Source organism: Salvelinus alpinus, chromosome 30 (assembly GCF_045679555.1).
Source record: "Salvelinus alpinus chromosome 30, SLU_Salpinus.1, whole genome shotgun sequence".
NCBI classification, from domain to species: domain Eukaryota; kingdom Metazoa; phylum Chordata; class Actinopteri; order Salmoniformes; family Salmonidae; genus Salvelinus; species Salvelinus alpinus.
Window position 1 is genome coordinate 44,751,790 of NC_092115.1, and position 20,495 is coordinate 44,772,284.

At 48.0% G+C, this 20,495-nt stretch overlaps 1 protein-coding gene across 1 annotated transcript in view; it reads right to left on the reverse strand.

The window, feature by feature from the left end:
• LOC139559625 (voltage-gated potassium channel subunit beta-1-like) overlaps positions 1-20,495 on the reverse strand; it is an 80,331-nt gene that overhangs the window by 26,019 nt on the left and 33,817 nt on the right. The window contains exons 6-8 of the mRNA XM_071375775.1: positions 20,215-20,259; positions 18,696-18,739; positions 14,943-15,029 (exon numbers count right to left, since the gene is read on the reverse strand). Of these exons, the coding sequence (XP_071231876.1) occupies positions 14,943-15,029; positions 18,696-18,739; positions 20,215-20,259 (176 nt within the window). The remainder of the gene's footprint in view (positions 1-14,942; positions 15,030-18,695; positions 18,740-20,214; positions 20,260-20,495) is intronic.

The window sequence follows — 20,495 nt, forward strand, 5'->3', positions numbered from 1 at the left end:
GCGGGAGAGGGAGAGAGGGAGGAGGAGAGAGAGAGAGAGAAAGAGGGAAAGAACCTAATAAGACCAGCAGAGGGAAGCACAGGGACAAGACATGAAGATCAAAGACAAAACATGACAGTAAGGCTGTAAGAAATAGGGTGAACGCACTTTGAAGTAAATCTCAACTCTGTTAAAAGTACACTCAAGAAACGCGTTTATTGATCATTGTGATTCAGGAGTATCATTATTATACGTTAACATCACAGGAGGTTGGTGGCACCTTAATTGGGGAGGAAGCGCTCGTGGTAATGGCTGAAGCGGAAGAAGTGGAATGGTATAAAATACATCAAACACATGGTTTACATGTGATCCCTGCTTTTTGTTGCTGTTTCCACCTTCCCTGCGAGCTGCCCTGTCTGGAACTGCGAGGAGTAACAGCGTAGCCTACGTTGCTACCATGAGAAAGACCAAAGCCGGTGAGAGTACCTTTGAGGATAGGTCTATCACAGGTGAGAGATATTTTAGACAACCAAAAAGATTTCTATAAGCAGTTGTTACAACATCAAGCAAATAACTTCAAGAGTTGTGTACAAATACTGGTGGAGTCAACTAATAAAAGAATGGACGACCTGATCAGACAGGTCCAGGACCTGAAGAACAGTTTGCAGTTCTCCCAGAGTCAGCTCGATGAGTTTAAACAGGAAAATGGCAAGATGACAGCAATCTGTAAGTCATTGAGAGAGGACTTTAGTTCTGTATGTGAATCCATGATAACAATGACGGACAAATCAGATTATCTCGAGGGACAATCAAATCAGAACAACATTGTTGTGGAAGGAATTGCAGAATCTCCACATAAGACCTGGACAGAGTCTGAGGAAAAAGTGAGGGAAATGATCTCAGAGAAACTGAAGATGGACCACAGGAAGATTCCCACAGGATTGGAAAACCCACCACCGGCCCACGTGACAGGCCCAGGCCAATAGTGTTTCAAGTTCAAGACAGGCCCAGGCCAAGTTTAAGACAGACCCAGGCCAATCAAGTTCCTGATGTTCAAGGACAATGTAGCTGTTTTGGAAAGAGCCAACAACTTGAGAGGAACATACATTTTCCTCAATGAGGACTATCCTGAAGCTGTGCGCCAGAAGAGAAAATAACTTATTCCGTCCATGAAAGCTGCCAGAGCGCGTGGGGACAATGATTACATCTGCTATGACAGGCCATTGTCCACCCTCATTCCCAAAAGCCTGGAAGGGATGAGAGAGCCAAGCCTATGGGTTCATAGATTCAATCCCAGAGCGCACACACACCAACTGATTAATGGAATTCGTTTTTTTTCTCTTGCTTAGTTTGTTATTTTCCATATTATGTCAATCTCTGAGAAGCTACCCAGGAAAGGCTGAAAATAGCCCATATAGCCCTCTCCTTGTTCGGGCGGCGTTCGGTGGTCAACGTCACCGGTCTTCTAGCCATCGCCGCTCCACTGTTCATTGTTCCATTTGTTTTGTCTTGTTTCCCCGCACACACGGTTTACATTCCCTAATCACACTACATATATATTCCCTTTGTTCCCCCCGTGTCTTTGTGTGGATTTGTTTTTGTTACGCTTTTTGTGTGACACGCCAGGCTGGTTTTTCTCCAGGTACCGTGTTCACCGTAGTATAATTGATTGTTAAACATTTTTGCATCATTGTGACACTTGTCGCGCTTTTCACTTTTGCTTTTGGCTGGAGGTTTGTTTGACGCAGTTGCGTCCGTCTGTTGTTTGCTTCTGCCAAATAAAGTGTGTGCCTGATCACAACTCTCTACTCTCCTGCACCTGACTTCTACACCAGTAGCGCACAACCTGACACATATATTAGCCATTTCTGAGACTTATTTAGATAATTCCTTTGATGATACAGCAGTAGCAATACAAGGACATAACATCTATAGAAGAGACAGGAATGCTTATGGGGGAGATGTTTCTATAGATATATTCAGAGCCATATTCCTGTAATGCTTAGAGAAGATCTCTGTCAAGTGTTATTGAAGTGCTGTGGTTGCAGGTTCAGCTGCCTCATCTAAAGCCTATTATTTTGGGGTGTTGCTATAGACCACCAAGTGCTAACAGTCAGTATCTAAATAATGTGTGTGAAATGCTTGATAGTGAATGTGATGTTGTTGAATTCTAGTTTGAAATACTTGCTTTACTATAAGTTAATTGTTACATGTATGAGGAATGTATATGGTGGGGTCAATGGAGGTGGTATAAGAAAGAGCCAGCGCCCTGTATAGTTACTAAGTAAGGGTAAAGGGAATAACATGTTTGCGGTCACTGATAAGGGTGGATAGGTGTTGATTAGTTTGTGGGCCAAGGTCAGGTCAGGTCACATGAAGGGAGAAGGCACAGTTTATTACCCACATCCCTAAACTTCCTGCCTAGCAACAATAATGTGGTGTTTAGAGAAAGGAGGAGGCTCTGCCTAAATGGGGGTATAAATATGTGTAAAGAGGTATTTTTCTTTGCAGCTGTTTGACCCAGTGGGTGAATAAACTTGGTTTGAAGTGTAAAACTAACAATGTAAACAGAGAGGTCAACTTTCTTGGGGACCTCAATATTGACTGGTTTTCATCAAACAGTCCGCTCAAGAGGAAGCTTCCCACTGTAACCAGTGACTGTAATCTGGTTCAGGTTATTAATTAATCAACCTCCAGGGTGTTTACAAACACGACAGGAACAAGATCACCCACATGTAGTGATCACATTTTTTGCTTTGACTCTTATGTGGATGATCTAAAAAATATTTGTTGGTCTGATGTGATTAATAAAGAGCATCCAGACGGGTGCACTTGTTTCATTTGTGAAATTGCTTCTTCCAATTATTGATAAACATGCACCTGTTAAGGAACGGACTTTTAGAAATATTAATGGATTAATGAGGAATTGAAAAACTGTACGGTTGAAAGTGATGGGGTAAAAGGAGTGGCTAATAAGTCTGGCTGCAAATCTGTGGCTGATTTATTGCAGATTAAGAAATTATGTGACTAAACTCAACAACAAAAAAAGTAACAAATAAATGAAGCCAAGATCAATGATATAAAGGATGATGGGGGGAAAACTTTGGAGTACCTTAAATTATTGGGAGAAAGACAAATTCAACACCACCCTTCCATCAAATCAGATGGCGTATTCATCACAAAACCATTTTATGTTGCCAATTATTCTAATGATTACTTCATTGGCAAAGTGGGCAAACTTAGGCAGGAAATGGCAACAATGAACAGTGAGCCATTAAGGCCACTACTACCTGTCATACATTTAATCTGAATCTACAGGAAGGTGTTTGTCCTCAGGCCTGGAGGGAAGCCAAAGTAATTCCGCTACCCAAGAGTGGTAAATCGGCCTTTACTGGTTCTAACAGCAGACCTATCAGCTTGTTGCTAGCTATCAGCAAACTATTGGAAAAAATTGTGTTTGACCATATACAATGCCATTTCTCTGTAAACAAATTGACAACAGACTTTCAGCATGCTTATAGAAAAGAGCACTCAACATGTACTGCACTGACACAAACGGATGATGATTGGTTGAAAGAAATTGATCATAAGAGGATCGTGGGAGCTGTACTGTTAGATTTCAGTGCAGCCTTTGATATTATTGACCATAACCTTGGTTTTCTTTAAATGGAAACCTCTCTATTGTCAAACATGTAGGGTGTGGTGTACCACAGGGCAACTCTCTAGGCCCTGCTACCCTTTTTTATTTTTACCAATGATCTGCCACTGGCATTAAACAAAGACTGTGTGTCCATGTATGCTGATGATTCAACCATATACATGTCGGCAATCACAGCTAGTGAAGTTACTGAAACCCTTAACAAGGAGCTGCAGTCAGTTTTGGAATGGGTGGCCAGTAATAAACTGGTCCTGAACATCTCTAAAACTCAGAGCATTGAATTTGGTACAAATCATTCCCTAAACTCTAAATCTCAGCTGAATCTGGTAATGAAGGGGTTGGCTGTTTTTTATTTTAGTAGGGGGACCGGAGGACCGGAGGAGGAGGCTCCTCCTGCACCAGGTGTGGTCGGAGAGGACACACCTGGTGCTGGAGGAGCTCGTCTGGGAGTCAGGATGGTAGGCAGATCACTCCTCGTTCACCCCAGGTGAGTCAGCACCAGACTCACCCAGAGCTCCCTGTTGGTCATATGTTCCTACAAATTTTTCTCCCTCTCTACAGCATAAGGCGCTAGTCGATTCAGGCACAGCTGGAAACTTTATGGATCGTGGGCTCGCGTTAAGGCTAGGGATTCCCCTGGTGTCGTTAGACCAACCTTTCCCCGTGCACTCCTTAGATAGCCGACCATTAGGGTCAGGGCTGGTCGGGGAGGCCACGGTTCCACTGGACATGGTAACGCAGGGGGATCATAAGGAGCGGATTAGTCTCTTCCTTATTGATTCACCTGCGTTTCCAGTGGTGCTCGGGATTCCCTGGCTGGCTCATCACAATCCTGAGATTTCATGGAGACAGGGGGCTCTCCGAGGGTGGTCAGAGGAGTGTTCAGGCAGGTGCATAGGAGTTTCCATCGGTGCGACGACGGTGGAGAGTCCAGACCAGGTTTCCACTGTGCGCATTCCCTCTGAATATGCCGATTTGGCTATCGCCTTCTGTAAGAAGAGGGCGACCCGATTACCACCTCATCGACGAGGGGATTGCGCGATAAACCTCCTGGTAAACGCAGCACTTCCGAGGAGTCACGTGTACCCGTTGTCCCGGGAGGAGACAGTGGCTATGGAGACATATGTCACTGAATCTCTGGGACAGGGTTATATTCGGCCCTCCACGTCACCCGTCTCCTCAAGCTTCTTTTTTGTGAAGAAAAAGGAGGGAGGTCTGCGTCCGTGCATTGATTATAGAGGTCTAAATTCCATCACAGTAGGGTTTAGTTACCCGCTACCTCTCATCGCCAAGGCAGTGGAATCATTTCACGGGGCGCGTTTCTTCACAAAACTGGACCTTAGGAGTGTCAGGACCCGGTGCGAGAAACAGTCACTAAATCGGCAGAACCCAGAAGATGAGGCAGACACAGCAGTACTAGAGATGGTGGTTTAATAAAAAATAGATATCTTCCAAAATACAAAGAAAATCCACAAAGTGGTAAAAACAGCAAGGGAAAAACAAACCTCAAAAGACTAATCCAAAATACAAAAGAACAAAACCAGAGAACCTCTGGAAAATCCAACAAGAGAAAAATATATGTTCACAACAAGGCTTAGCTGGGGCTGGGTGCTAACATACAAACACTGAGCAAGGAACTGAGGAACACACAGGGATTAAATACTAACAAGGGAACGACATACAGGTGCAAACAATAATTAGAGCAAGGGAAAAACAAAAGGTACAAAAAAGGTGCAATGGGGACATCTAGTGACAAAAAAACAGAACAGTCCTGGCCAAAACCTGACAGAATCCCCCTCCTAGGAACGGCTCCTGACGTTCCTACCAGCCTTCTCAGGGTGGAGGGCCCTGAACTGACGAATGAGGTCAGGGTCCAGTATGTCCTTGGCAGGAACCCAGGAGCGCTCCTCGGGACCGTAGCCTTCCCAGTCCACCAGATACTGCCAGGACCGCTGCACCCGGCGGGAGTCCAGTATCCGGTGGACGGTATAAGCCGACTGGCCTCCGATGACACGGGGCGGAGGGGGAGGTCTGCCTGCCGGAATAAGGGGAGAAAAAACAACAGGTTTTAATAAAGAAATGTGAAATGTGGGATTGATTTTAAGGGATCTGGGTAAGTGCAGGCGAAAAGTAACGGGATTGACTCTCCTGGCAATCTTAAAGGGTCCGATGAATCTCTGGGACAGCTTGCGAGACTCCACCCGTAGCGGTAAGTTTTTTGTTGAGAGCCATACTCTCTGGCCGGGGTACAGGGTAGGACCAGGACGGCGACGTCTGTTGGCTTGTCGTTGGTACTGCTGTGAGGAACGCAGAAGATTAAGACGGGCCTTCTTCCACGTAAGCCGACAGCGTCTGATGAACCTCGAGGCTGAAGGCACTCTGACTTCTGCCTCCTGGTCCGGGAACAATAGAGGAGCATAGCCAAACTGACACTCGTGCGGGGATATACCAGTGGAGGAGGAGCACAAGGTGTTGTGCGCGTACTCAGCCCAAACAATGAAGGATGACTATGTGGATGGGTTGTTGGAAACCATACATCTGAGGGTGGTTTCCAGCTCCTGATTCATCCTCTCAGTTTGGCCGTTGGACTCCGGATGGTACCCTGAAGATAAACTGGCCGTGGCCCCTATGAGTTGGCAGAAGGCCTTCCAAAACCTTGAGGCGAACTGGGGACCTCTGTCGGAAACCATATCTTGCGGGATGCCAAAGACTCGGAACACATGGTTAATCACCAACTCAGCTGTTTCCTTGGCAGAAGGTAATTTGGTCAAGGGAACAAACCTGGCCGCCTTAGAAAACCTGTCGATGATGACTAGGATCGTAGTATTACCATGGGACGGAGGAAGGCCAGTAATAAAGTCCAGCGAGATATGGGACCAGGGTCGGTGGGGAATAGATAAAGGGTGAAGGAGTCCTTGAGGGCGGAGGTGAGAAGATTTGCCCTGGCAGCACACGGAACAGGCCTTGACGAAAGTGGCAACGTCTTCTTTTATGGTGGGCCACCAGAACTTACGCTGGATGAACTCCAAGGTGCGACCTACGCCCGGGTGACAGGTGAGGCGAGAGGAGTGCCCCCACAGAAGGACTTGGGACCTTGCTGCCTTGGGAACAAACAACCGATTAGCAGGACCTCCTCCAGGGCCCGGTTCGATGGCTTGAGCTTGTTTCACGGTATCCTCCACTTGCCACGAGATCGGAGCCACGATCTTAGCGGCAGGAAGAACAGTCATGTCAGTATCTTCTCGAATGGCAGGAGAGTAGACTCGTGACAAGGCATCCGGTTTGAGATTCTTCGACCCGGGTCTATAGGTGAGAATAAACTGGAATCGGCTGAAGAAAAGAGACCATCGAGCTTGTCTGGAGTTCAACCGCTTCGCCTGCTGGATATACTCCAGATTTTTGTGGTCCGTAAGCACTTGAAACGGTTGAGAAGCCCCCTCGAGCCAGTGTCTCCATTCCTTCAATGCCATCTTAACCGCTAGGAGTTCACGATCCCCCACATCGTAATTCCTCTCGGCCGGGGTAAGCCGGTGAGAGAAGAAGGCGCAAGGATGAAGCCTCTTGTCTTCACCCCTCTGAGACAGGACAGCTCCAACACCAACCTCTGATGCGTCTACCTCCACCACAAAAGGTTCATCCGCCGTCGGTAGTGTCAGGATGGGAGCAGAGAGGATGCGCTGCTTGAGTCCTTGGAAGGCCGTCTCAGCTTCTCTTCCCCACAGAAACCTTGTGTTGCCACCCTTGGTTAAAGCTGAGAGAGGGGCTGCCACCGAGCTGAAGTTCTTGATGAACTTGCGGTAGAAGTTAGTGAAGCCCAGGAAACGCTGAACTTCCTTAACGGACTTGGGGGTGGGCCAATCTGCTACCGCCCCTACCTTCTTGGGGTCCATCTGGACTCGACCGGGTTCCACTACAAATCCCAGGAACTGTACTCGAGAGGAATGGAATTCACACTTTTCCGGCTTAAAGTACAAATGGCTGTCTAGGAGGCGTTTGAGCACTTGTCTGACATGCTTAGTGTGTTCTTGAAGGGAGCTCGAAAAGATGAGGATGTCATCCAAGTAAACAAACACGAAAATGTTAAGCATATCCCTAAGCACATCGTTTATGAGCGCTTGGAACACAGCCGGGGCGTTGGTCAGGCCGAAGGGCATCACCAAGTATTCGTAGTGACCAGTAGGCGTGTTGAAAGCGGTCTTCCACTCGTCACCGGGTTTGATCCGCACAAGATGGTATGCGTTCCGCAGGTCAAGCTTAGTGAAGACCACTGCTTCCTGGAGCAGCTCAAAGGCTGTGGCCATAAGGGGTAGCGGTTACGGACGGTTATGGCATTAAGTCCCCGGTAGTCGATGCAAGGACGTAATCCCCCGTCTTTTTTGGCCACAAAGAAAAACCCTGCTCCCGCCGGCGAGGTGGATGGACGCATGAGGCCTGCTGCCAGAGCGTCCTTGATGTAGGTATCCATAGCAGCTCGTTCGGGAGGAGATAGGGAAAAGATCCGACCCCTGGGGGGGCAGGTGCCCGGAAACAGGTCGATGGGGCAATCGTAAGGTCTATGGGGTGGTAGTTTGGTGGCCCTCTGTTTGCTAAATACCGGTTTGAGGTCATGGTAACACTCAGGAACTCGGGACAGGTCGATGGATTCTAGAGACTCGGGAGGGGAACTCGGGGAACTTGGGAAGATACAAGTGGCTTGGCACGTAGGACCCCACTGCTTGATAGTGCCCACAGACCAGTCGATGTGAGGGTTATGGCTGTGAAGCCAGGGGTATCCAAGGACGAGAGGGAACTCGGAACACGAGGTCAGATGAAAGTTCATCACTTCCTGGTGTTGGGAAACTGAAAGACGCAAGGGGGTAGTGACACGAGTGACAAGTCCAGATCCCAAAGGGCTTCCATCCAACGTAGTAACCCTTATGGGGTCACTTAGAGGTTCAGAGGGAACGCCATTCTCCTTCGCCCAGACACCATCCATGAAGTTACCTGCGGCTCCAGAGTCTACCAAGGCTTGAAGGGGAAGCTCGTGGTTGTCCCAGGAAAGGGTAACTGGAATGAGCAGGCGGGAGTCGGATGGATGAGAGGAGGTTATGTTTCCCGTTACCGTCCTCCCAGGCCTGCACGGGAGAGTGCGTTTTCCCTGGAGCCCGGGACACGTGGAGAGGAAATGGCCCGGTTTGCCGCAATATAGACAGCATCGCTCCCTCATCCGGCGGTCTCTCTCAGCCTGGGAGATGCGTCCAACCTGCATGGGTTCCGGTGGAGTCAGCGGGGATAAAGGTGGAGACTCGGAGCTGGGACCGATAGGAGCTAGGGTGAGAGATCTACGGTTGAGCTCTCTCTCTCTCAGACGCTGGTCTATGCGTGAAGCCAACTTGATCAGGGACTCGAGGTTGTCCGGTGGTTCCCGAGTGACCAGTTCATCTTGGATGGTGTCGGAAAGACCCTTCAAAAAGCACACTGTGAGCGCCTCGTCATTCCAGCCACTCGCTGCTGCCACCGTGCGGAACTGGATGGCATAGTCCGTCACGCTGCGCCGACCTTGGCGGAGAGTCAGGAGCTGTTTGGCTGAGTCAGGACCGCTGGTAGGACCTTGAAACACTCGCTTGAATTCTTCAGCAAAGGTAGAGTAGCTGGCACAGCAGGGACTTTGGGCATCCCACACAGCAGTAGCCCAGGCTAGGGCTTTTTCCGACAGCAGGGTGATGATATATGCTATCTTGGACCGGTCGGTGGGAAATGACGAGGGTTGCAGCTCGAAGGAGAGAGAACATTGGGTGAAAAACCCCTTACAACCACTCGGATCACCTGAGAACCGTTGGGGAGGCGGCAGACGAGGTTCAGCCAGGGGGTTAACTGCCACGGGCACTTGAATCTGATGAACTGGAGCAGAAGCGGTTGCAGGAGAAAGTTGATCAGAAATCTGCTTTATGGAAGTCATCATCTCCGACAGAAGTTGAGAATGTCCAGCCATTAAGGCCTCTTGCTGAACCAGAGCAGCTTCGTGACGTTGGACAGTCCCCTCGTGGTGGGACAGCATGGGAAAAAAGTCCTGGGTACTGGCTGCCTCTGGGTTCATTTTAATGGCTCAGTGTTTCTGTCAGGACCCGGTGCGAGAAACAGTCACTAAATCGGCAGAACCCAGAAGATGAGTCAGACACAGCAGTACTAGAGATGGTGGTTTAATAAAAAATAGATATCTTCCAAAATACAAAGAAAATCCACAAAGTGGTAAAAACAGCAAGGGAAAAACAAACCTCAAAAGACTAATCCAAAATACAAAAGAACAAAACCAGAGAACCTCTGGAAAATCCAACAAGAGAAAAATATATGTTCACAACAAGGCTTGGGCTGGGGCTGGGTGCTAACATACAAACACTGAGCAACGAACTGAGGAACACACAGGGATTAAATACTAACAAGGGAACGACATACAGGTGCAAACAATAATTAGAGCAAGGGAAAAACAAAAGGTACAAAAAAGGTGCAATGGGGACATCTAGTGACAAAAAACCAGAACAGTCCTGGCCAAAACCTGACAAGGAGTGCGTATAATTTGATCCGGGAGGGAGATGAGTGGAAGACCGCGTTTAGTACCACATCTGGCCATTATGAGTACCTCGTCATGCCGTATGGGTTGAAGAATGCTCCAGACGTTTTCCAATCTTTCGTAGACGAGATTCTCAGAGACCTGCACGGACAGGGGGTGGTAGTGTATATTGATGATATACTGATCTATTCTGCCACACGCGCCGCGCACGTGTCTCTGGTGCGTAGGATACTTGGGCGACTGCTGGAGCATGACCTGTACGTCAAGGCTGAGAAATGTGTGTTCTCCAAACAAGCCGTTTCCTTCCTGGGTTATCGCATTTCCACCTCTGGGGTGGTGATGGAGTGTGACCGCGTTACAGCCGTGCGTAATTGGCCGACTCCGACCACGGTAAAGGAGGTGCAGCGGTTTTTAGGGTTTGCCAATTACTACCGGAGGTTTATCCGGGGTTTTGGTCAGGTGGCTGCTCCCATTACCTCACTGGTGAAGGGGGGCCGGGCGCGCTTGCGCTGGTCAGCAGAGGTGGGCAGAGCCTTCAGTCGCCTGAAGGAGCTGTTCACCAACGCTCACGTGCTGGCTCATCCGAACCCCTCTTTGGCGTTCATAGTGGAGGTGGACGCGTCCGAGGTCCGAGGCTGGGGTGGGAGCCGTGCTATCACAGCGCTCGGGCACGCCACCGAAGCTCCGCCCCTGCGTTTTCTTCTCGAGGAAGCTCGGTCCGGCGGAGCGGAACTATGACGTGGGGGACCGGGACTTGTTAGCTGTAGTCAAGGCTCTGAAGGTGTGGAGACATTGGCTTGAGGGGGCCAAGCCCCCTTTCCTCATCTGGACTGACCATCGTACATAGGGTTCAGTGAGTAGCACATAGGGTTCAGTGAGTAGCAATAGATGAGTCAGGGAGCCAATTCAGTAGTGCTACTACGCTAGGCGAGCTGGAGACATGGCGATTCAGACAGCTAGCGGGCCGGGGCTAGCAGATGGGCCTCCGGGAACGTCGTAACGGAAGAGCCTGTTGAAACCACCTCGGACAGTTATGTCGGCAGACCAGTCGTGATGGATCAGCGGGGCTCCGTGTCGGCAGTAAAGGGTCCAGGCCAATTGGCAAACAAGGTATTGTAGCCCAAGAATTGGCTGATGGACGTCTTTGGCTAGCCGGGAGATGGGCCTAGCTCGAGGCTAGCTCCAGGCTAACTGGTGCTTTCTTCGGGACAGAGACGTTAGCCAGGAGTAGCCAATCAGATAGCAGCTAGCTAGCTGCGATGATCCGGTGTAAAGGTTCAGAGTTTGCGGTAGGAATCCGGAGATGTGGTAGAGAAAAAGCAGTCCGATATGCTCTGGGTTGATATCGCACTGCGCAGACTGGCAGGAATTGACCGGGCTGAGGCTGGCTGATGTCCGAGTGCTAACTGGCTAACTGACTACTAGCTAACTGACTACTAGCTTGTAGCTACTTTGCTGGCTAGCTTCTGGTGGGGGTTCCGGTTCTAAAGTATAAAAAATTGCAGATCCGTACCACATTGGTTGAGGCGGCGTGTTGCAGGAGAGTATGTTCTGTCCGTAGATGGAAATTGAGATAAAAAATATATACGAAATATATACGAAAAAAACGATATATACACGGGACGGGACAGGACAAGACAAAAACAGACATCCGACTATTACACCATCGCTTCAGTAGGTCCTATGATTGAGTGCAGTCTGGCCCAGGTGTGTGAAGGTGAACGAAAAGGCACTGGAGCAACGAACCGCCCTTGCTGTCTCTGCCTGGCCAGTTCCCCTCTCTCCACTGGGATTCTCTGCCTCAAACCCTATTACAGAGGCTGAGTCACTGGCTTACTGGTGCTCTTCCATGCCGTCCCTAGGAGGGGTGCGCCACTTGAGTGGGTTGAGTCACTAACGTGATCTTCCTGTCCGGGTTGGCACCCCCCCTTGGGTTCGTGCCGTGAGGGAGATCTTCGTGGGCTATACTCGGCCTTGTCTCAGGATGGTAAGTTGGTGGTTGAAGGTATCCCTCTAGTGGTGTGGGGGCTGTGCTTTGGCAAAGTGGGTGGGGTTATATCCTGCCTGTTTGGCCCTGTCCGGGGGTATCGTTGGACGGGGCCACAGTGTCTCCCGACCCCTCCTCTCTCAGCCTCCAGTATTTATGTTGCAATAGTTTGTGTCGGGGGGGCTAGGGTCAGTCTGTTATATCTGGAGTATTTCTCCTGTCTTATCCCGCGTCCTGTGTTCATTTAAGTATGCCCTCTCTAATTATCTCTCTCTTTTTTTCTCTCTCTCTGTTTTGCTTTCTCTCTCTCTCTCTCTCGGAGGACCTGAGCCCTAGGACCATGCCTCAAGACTACCTGACTTGATGACTCCTTGCTGTACCCAGTCCACCTGATCGTGCTGCTGCTCCAGTTTCAACTGTTCTGCCTATGGAACCCTGACCTGTTCACCGGACGTACTACCTTGTCCCAGACCTGCTGTTTTCAACTCTCTAAAGACAGCAGGAGCGGTAGACATACTCTGAATGATCGGCTATGAAAAGCCATCTGACATTTATTCATGAGGTGCTGACCTGTTGCACCCTCTACACCCACTGTGATTATTATTATTTGACCCTGCTGGTCATCTATGAGCATTTGAACATCTTGGCCATGTTCTGTTATAATCTCCACCCGGCACAGCCAGAAGAGGACTGGCCACCCCTCATAGCCTGGTTCCTCTCTAGGTTTCTTCCTAGGTTCCGGCCTTTCTAGGGAGTTTTTCCTAGCCACCGTGCTTCTACACCTGCATTGCTTGCTGTTTGGGGTTTTAGGCTGGGTTTCTTCTGTAGAGCACTTTGTGATATCAGCTGATGTTAGAATAGCTTTATAATTGATTGATTGATGACCACATTTCCACTACCTCTCATAAATTGTTAGTACTTATTAATTCTATATAGCTGGACATCTCTCCATTGTCTTCTTGAAATGCACTTTGAAGTGAATCTCAGCTCTCTTAAAAGTACACTGAAGAAAAACAGTTTTATTGATCAGGAGTAACATTAAAACAGGGTGAAATGACCCACCAACATTAGACCACTGTACAGAAAGCCCGAAAATTGCTGAGAGAATAGTAAGATTAACTGATAACTGACGCAGACATGGTGCTGTAGCAGAAAGATTGGATGGACATGAACCAAGATGTTGTGAGTTCAAATCCCAGGTGAGGACAAGATGAATATGAATTACTGTATAGATGCAAAATGTATTCATGTATGTCAATGTGTTTCAAATATGTAAATTGAAAACACTGAATGTTAAATAGCACTGTGGGTGTCCCTAACCTTGCCAAAGGTCAGTGGTTCACCAATTATGGCCTTGATAGGCTCGGCAACAGTAACAACGGGTGATGTGTAACGAAACCCTTTTATTTTGGGGAGAACATTTCTTCGGGATCGTCAGGTGACGTCCTGACAAATGATACACAGAAATATTCCTGCAACGTTCCCATGAAACGTGTTTTAGAACATGAATATATTGTATTCTGAGAACACGCAACCCTGTTCTGTTTATGTTTGGTGGGACGTTGATGGAATATTGTCCAAATGCTCAGAAAACTGGACACCGGACTGTTTTTGCAACATTCCAATGAAACGTGTCTAGAACATTAATATCTTATATTCAGAGAACATGGCAACCACGTTCTGGTAACTCTAACATCAGCACATACTAAATAGGTTCTCATGAGGTTTTTGCTAACATACAATGTTCTCCTAACTAACGGAAAACTAGACACTCAAATATCTGGGGAACATTAAGGGTAACATTGCAAAAACGTTCTCTTTCCCTAAAATTGTTAGCCTGGGATAGGATCACAGCTGGGTGTGTGTGTGTGAGAGAGAGTTTGTGTGTGTGTGTGCGCGTGCCTGTCTGTCTGTCAGTCCATCTGTCCGTCCATCTATCCATCTGCTTTGCTTTCTGTGTCTGTCAATCGGTCAATCAGTATCGTATTTAGTAGTGATGGGTACATCAGAAGAGACAACATTTGTCTGTTGTTGGCCGTGGGGCAAAGACGATCTAGCAATCTTTCTTTGAAAATGTCTACGCATGGTGCATGTGTGACAGACGTCAGCGGCTCTGGGTGACAGGCTCAGGTTGTGTACAGTCTGGACCCCCGGTGGCTTGTCTAGGGCTGAGGGAGTAAGAAGGATCCGAGCTTAGAGAGAACAGCAGGGGCTGTCTAGCCACTCCAAGAAATAGAGGAGGGGATGGAGAGAGAGAAGGCGGTTAGGAGACAAGAAATCTCTAGCAAGTTAGTGATGTGACCCACTCTGTTATAGGAGAGCCAAGAACGAGCGGAAGTAAGTAAGCGAGGCAAAGGCAGAGAAAAAAAAGCAAAGAGACACAAATTAGAGAAAGATAAATTAAAGAAGAGGAGCACAGTAGGGCTTCTATCTCCATGGAGACCAACCCCAAAATATACCAGCTACCCTCGAGGGGGGCTCTAATCCTGTTTCAGTAGAATGAGGGGAGGGGAGCAACACACACAGAGGCCTTGTTGAAACTTACTGAACACAGAGAGGGGGGGGGCAGTGTGTACATGCCTGTGTGAGTGTGTTCATTTGTGTTTGTTTGCTTGCTTGTGTGTATGTGTGTGTGTGTGTGTTTGTGCATGCACATTACCGTGTGTGCATGTGGAACAAACGAGTGCCAAAGTAAACCAACAACAATACCATCAATCACTCCCATCCCTGAGAGTCACCCTCTCCCTCCCTCTTCCCCCGGGGTCTCTCACCCTCCATGGGGGTGTTGCTGTCGGGCCGGTTGGCAAACACCACATCCACATACTCCAGCTGCATCCTCTGTAGAGAGCTCCTCAGACCTGCGGGACAGAGAGAGAGAGGGACAGAGAGAGAGGGACAGAGAGAGAGGGACAGAGAGAGAGGGACAGAGAGAGAGGGACAGAGAGAGAGGGACAGAGAGAGAGAGAGAGGGACAGAGAGAGGGACAGAGAGAGGGACAGAGAGAGGGACAGAGAGAGACAGAGAGAGAGATAAACACCCGTTAGAAACCTGCAGTTACAGAACACAACAAGCCACAGAGGATCTGAGGGAAGGTGAGGGAGACCTTTCCTCCTCTGTCTCTCTCATCCTGTCAGATGAAGGCTTTGCTGTTTGAATCCCGAGAGGGAAGAGGGATGCGGGGTAGAGATGAATGAGGTATTGTGTCTGTCAGCTCAGCTCCATTCACAAAAACTAATAGGAGAGCAGACATAGATGAAAGGATGGAGAGGAGAGGATGACAGGAAAGGCAAAGAAAAGAGGTGTGTACATGAGTGTGTACATATGTGTTTGTAAAAGTGTGTTTACGTGTATACTGTATGAGTGTCTGCGCATGTGTGTGTGTGTGTGTGTGTGTGTGTGTGTGTGTGTGTGTGTGTGTGTGTGTGTGTGTGTGTGTGTGTGTGTGTGTGTGTGTGTGTGTGTGTGTGTGTGTGTGTGTGTGTGTATACGTGTGTGTGTGTGTGTGTATACGTGTGTGTGTGTGTGTGTGTGTATACGTGTGTACATTTCTGTGACAGATGAATGCCAGTCCTTAAAGTTAATCCTGTGAGGGAGTCATGCTCTCCCCTGTCACCATTCACACATCTCAATCCATGTCCTGTCATCTACAACCCGGTAATCCCAGGAACATTACACACATGCGCGCACACATGCATGTGCACGCGCACACACACACTAATCTGAGTCTGCTCTGCCATGATTTTTATAAGGCTCTGAAGGGACTCTATTTTGAAGTGACTCACACACACTCACACGACTTGCACTGATTAGGCAGTCTTAAGGCCTCTACGTGCCTCTATTTTTGGAGATTAGAGAGAAGTGGATAGAAGGGTAATACATCAAATTAATTCCATTGGTGGATATTGGATAAAGGAGGAAACAAGCAAGGTCATGAACAAAGTCCTGTTTAATCTCTTTAAATCTCTTTAAATATCCTGTCAATCAGTAAATAAAACCACCCCCCAAAAAATCATTTTGCCTCACGAGCCCTCTACTATAGGAACCAGTTTAGACATCATTCAGAGATATGAATACGGACATCAACTGTCTTTCTCGGCCCAACATCGATTATCTTGAGGTGACACCGCCTCACCTGCCAATGCCCTTCAAAAAAATGCTGTGAACAGCTGTCTCTTTTAGACAATCAGATGCTGCATCGATTAGCCGGCAGTGACAGCCACAGCAACAGCTTAAATAGGTTGTCATCAACTGTGTCTCTCAGCCAATCGTGTGCTTCATCAGTTCGCCTGCGGTGACATCCACCACATTATGGTGACACAGGCGCTGTGCCTCAGTATTGTTATCTATCCTCCAGACAGGACAGCTGAGCCCAACTCATTTGCTATGCTCTCTTTCTCACTGTTTTCTCACTTTCTCTCACTTTATCTTGCCCGCTTTCTTCCTCTCTCCTCCCTCCCTCTCTCTCTCTCTCTCTCTCTCTCTCTCTCTCCCTGTCTCTCCCCCCTTCTCCCCATTCTTTATCTCTCATACTAAACATACGATTCTGTTCTTCTTTGGGGGTAAAGTTAGAAGCTGATATGAATGTTAATACTATATGAGAGTGCTGCAGGAGGTGCAGGCACTGCTGTGGACGGGACGTTGTTGGGCTGGGATCAGGGAATTGGTTTGGGGCAGCGTGCGGATTGGGGTAACCTGGGTGTCAGGTTTAGCTGTGTAATACCCTGAAAACTGTAAAATAGGAGACTGGAGGGACTGAAAGGGGAAACATGGAAAGGTAAAGTGGGAGATGGCAGGAGAGGAGAGGACAGAAAATAAGAGGAGAGGAGAGGAAAGGAGATGCTCGGAGAGAAAAGAACAGGAGAGGACACTACAGGACACGAGGGTATGGATAGAGGGGTGCTCATGTCTATCATATCATATTACAAATGGACCAACTCAAGACCCAGAGACATCTGACCCTGAACGGTGGTAGAGACATACAGGTTCTTCAAAAGAGGAGGTTAAAGTTCAACTGAGCACACAGGAGGAAATAAAATAAAAGTGTATTGGTCACATGCATATGTTTAGCAGATGTTATTGCGAATGTAGTGAAATGCTTATGCATCTAGATCCGACAGTGCAGCAATATCGAACAATTTCACAACAACACATAATACACACAATCTAGTAAAGGAATGGGATGAGAATATATAAGTATCAAATATATGGATGAGCAGTGACAGAGCGGCTACGATGCAATAGATAGTAAAGAATAGATAGTGAAGGATACAATATACATTATATACTGTATATATGAGATGAGTAATGCGAGATGTGTAAACATTCTTAAGTGGCATTATTAAAGTGTCTAGTGTTCCATTTATTAAAGTGGCCAATGATATCAAGTCTGTAGGTAGGCAGCCGCCTCTCTGTGCTAGCGGTGGCTGTTTAACAATCTGTGGCCTTGAGATAGGAGCTGTTTTTCAATCTCTCTGTCCCAGCTTTGACGCACCTGTACTGACTTTGCCTTCTGGATGGAAGCGGGGTGAACAGACAGTGGCTCGGATGGTTATTGTCCTTGATGATCTTTTTTGCCTTCCGGTGACATCGGGTGCTGTAGGTGTCTTGGAGGGCAGGTAGTTTGCCCCCGGTGATGCGTTGTGTATACCGCACCACCCTCTGGAGAGCCTTCCAGTTGTGGGCGGTGCAGTTGCTGTACCAGGCGGTGATACAGCCCGACAGGATGCTCTCAATTGTGCACCTGTAAAAGTTAGTGAGGGTTTTTGGTGACAAGCCACATTTTTCAGCCTCCTGAGGTTGAAGAGGAGCTGTTGCGCCTTCTTCACCACACTGTCTGTGTGTGTGGATCATTTCAGTTTGACAGTGATGTGTACCCCGAGGAACTTAAAACTTCCCAACTTCTCCACTGCTGTTCCATCGACGTGGATAGGGGGCTACTCCCTTTGCTGTTTCCTGAAGTCCACGATCATCTCTTTTGTTTTGCTGACATTGAGTGAGAGGTTATTTTCCTGACACCACACTCCGAGGGCCCTGTCCTCCTCCCTGTAGGCTGTCTCATCGTTGTTGGTAATCAAGCCTACTACTGTTGTGTCGTCTGCAAACTTGATGATTGAGTTGGAGGCATGCATGGCCACGCAGTCGTGAGTGAACAGGGAGTACAGGAGGGGCCTGAGAACGCACCCTTGTGGGGCCCCAGTGTTGAGATTCAGTGGAGTGGAGATGTTGTTTCCTACCTTCACCACCTGGGGGCGCCCGTCAGGAAGTCCAGGACCCAGTTGCACAGGGCGGGGTTCAGACCCAGGTTCTCAAGCTTAATGATGAGTTTGGAGGGTACTATGGTGTTGAATGCTGAGCTGTAGTCAATGAACAGCATTCTTGCAGCAACCAATCACAAGAGAGAGGGAGAAGAGAGAAAATAAAACTGTGGATATGAAAAGGAGGGGATTATAGAGGTGAACTGGGGTATGGAGTGATGTGGAGGACAAGACAGAAGGAAGAGGAGGAGAGGAAATCAGCCACTTTACCTTCAATTATATGCTTTCTGTTGAGTCCTTTCTCTGTCTCCGCTCTGGAAAAGAACACAGAAGTAAATACACACACAGAAAAGTATACACGAAAGGGCACACACCAGTGCATGCACACACAAACACACACACACACACACAGAGAGACACACAGACACACAGACATACAGACGCACAGATTTACAGTGACTAGAGCATTGAACTTGTCCCACCAGCCTCTAATGAGCTGTCTACAAATCGATGAATAGACAAGAGACACAACAGGCCCTGGGAAGTGTCGGTAGCGACAAAACAACTTTATCGTCTGTCAGCACTGAAAATGCAATGCCCTGTAATCTGTCATGGTGGATGTCTGAGTCAATGACAAACTGTCAGCGACATCATCCTCATCTACCCAGCTCTCCCCCATTACTATCCATCTTCTCTCTTTCTTCACACCCCCTCCCTTCAATCCTTTCTTTGTCTTCCTCTCCTTAGTTTATTCTTCATGCTCACCCCCCTCTCTTTTCATAATATATGCCACTTAACAGACACTTTTAGGCAAAGCAACTTACAATAATGCTTGAATACATTTTACACATGGGTGGCCCCAGCAGGAATCAAACCCACAACCTTTTTCATTGCAAGTGACATGAACTACTGACAGAGCCACACAGAATCTCTTTTTGTGCTCTGAGAGTTGGGGACTGATATTCCAGGCACACAGAGAACTGTAGCGTGGGGCTGAGTCATCCTGGATCTCTGGCTGTGTTATTCTCTGTTATGTTATCGGCTCCCCCAGCTGTGTGTGCGAGTCTGTTCAGAGACGCAGAGAGCCTCGTCAGGCCCCAAACAGACTGCCAGGCTGGTTGTTAATCGTCTCTCTCTCTCTCTCTCTCTCTCTCTCTCTCTCTCTCTCTCTCTCTCTCTCTCTCTCTCTCTCTCTCTCTCTCTCTCTCTCTCTCTCTCTCTCTCTCTCTCTCTCTCTCTCTCTCTCTCTCTCTCTCTCTCTCTCTCTCTCTCTCCCTCTCTCTCTCTCTCTCCCTCTCTCTCTCCCTTCAGTGAAGAGGGCTGTGTCACCACAGAACCACTCTGATACTTCAAAGATAGAGCTGGTTGAGCTCTATGGTACCATGTTGCTGTGCGCTACTTTTGGCCTGAGTATGTGCACAAATCTTGGACACCCTCCTTCATCACAGTGCAAATCCAGCCTTTTGTGGCTCTAGTGCACTGTAAAGGGAAGAGCGTTTTAGTTGAGATTTGACCTGCAGATTCAGTAACAGACACAGGAACGACTCCGATCTGACCAATTATCTAGATCCTCATTAGGAACCTCAAATAGACAGGATATGTCTAATAAAGAGAAGATGAACAGGTTAGAGCTCTCGGATGGATGATCCTTTTCAACTTCTGTCCTGACAGATCTCAGACAGAACTCAGACAGAACTCAGACAGTATACGGTATAGGAGAGCCTCAGTACAGACCGTTCAAAGTCACATTGGCGTGGTGCTCAGAATGTCTGAGGAGGAACATACTTACTTCCCTCCCCAGTAGAGCTTGGTGGTGATCACCAGACTCGACCTCCTACATAAACACAAAGGGAGAGAGATCAGCCAGACAAACAGAGGGAGAGACATGGACATCCTTATCCGTATCCTGATGAATATAGCCTTATGTTATGTCTTAATACTGTAGGGGAGTCAACAATATGGATCCTTTAGCTTTTTTGTACATGCTATTCAAGTATGCGGAAAAGTATTCTGGGACACTTTCTCTGAACTTTGATAGGATACAGTGTATCGACTCAAAGTAAAGTCAAA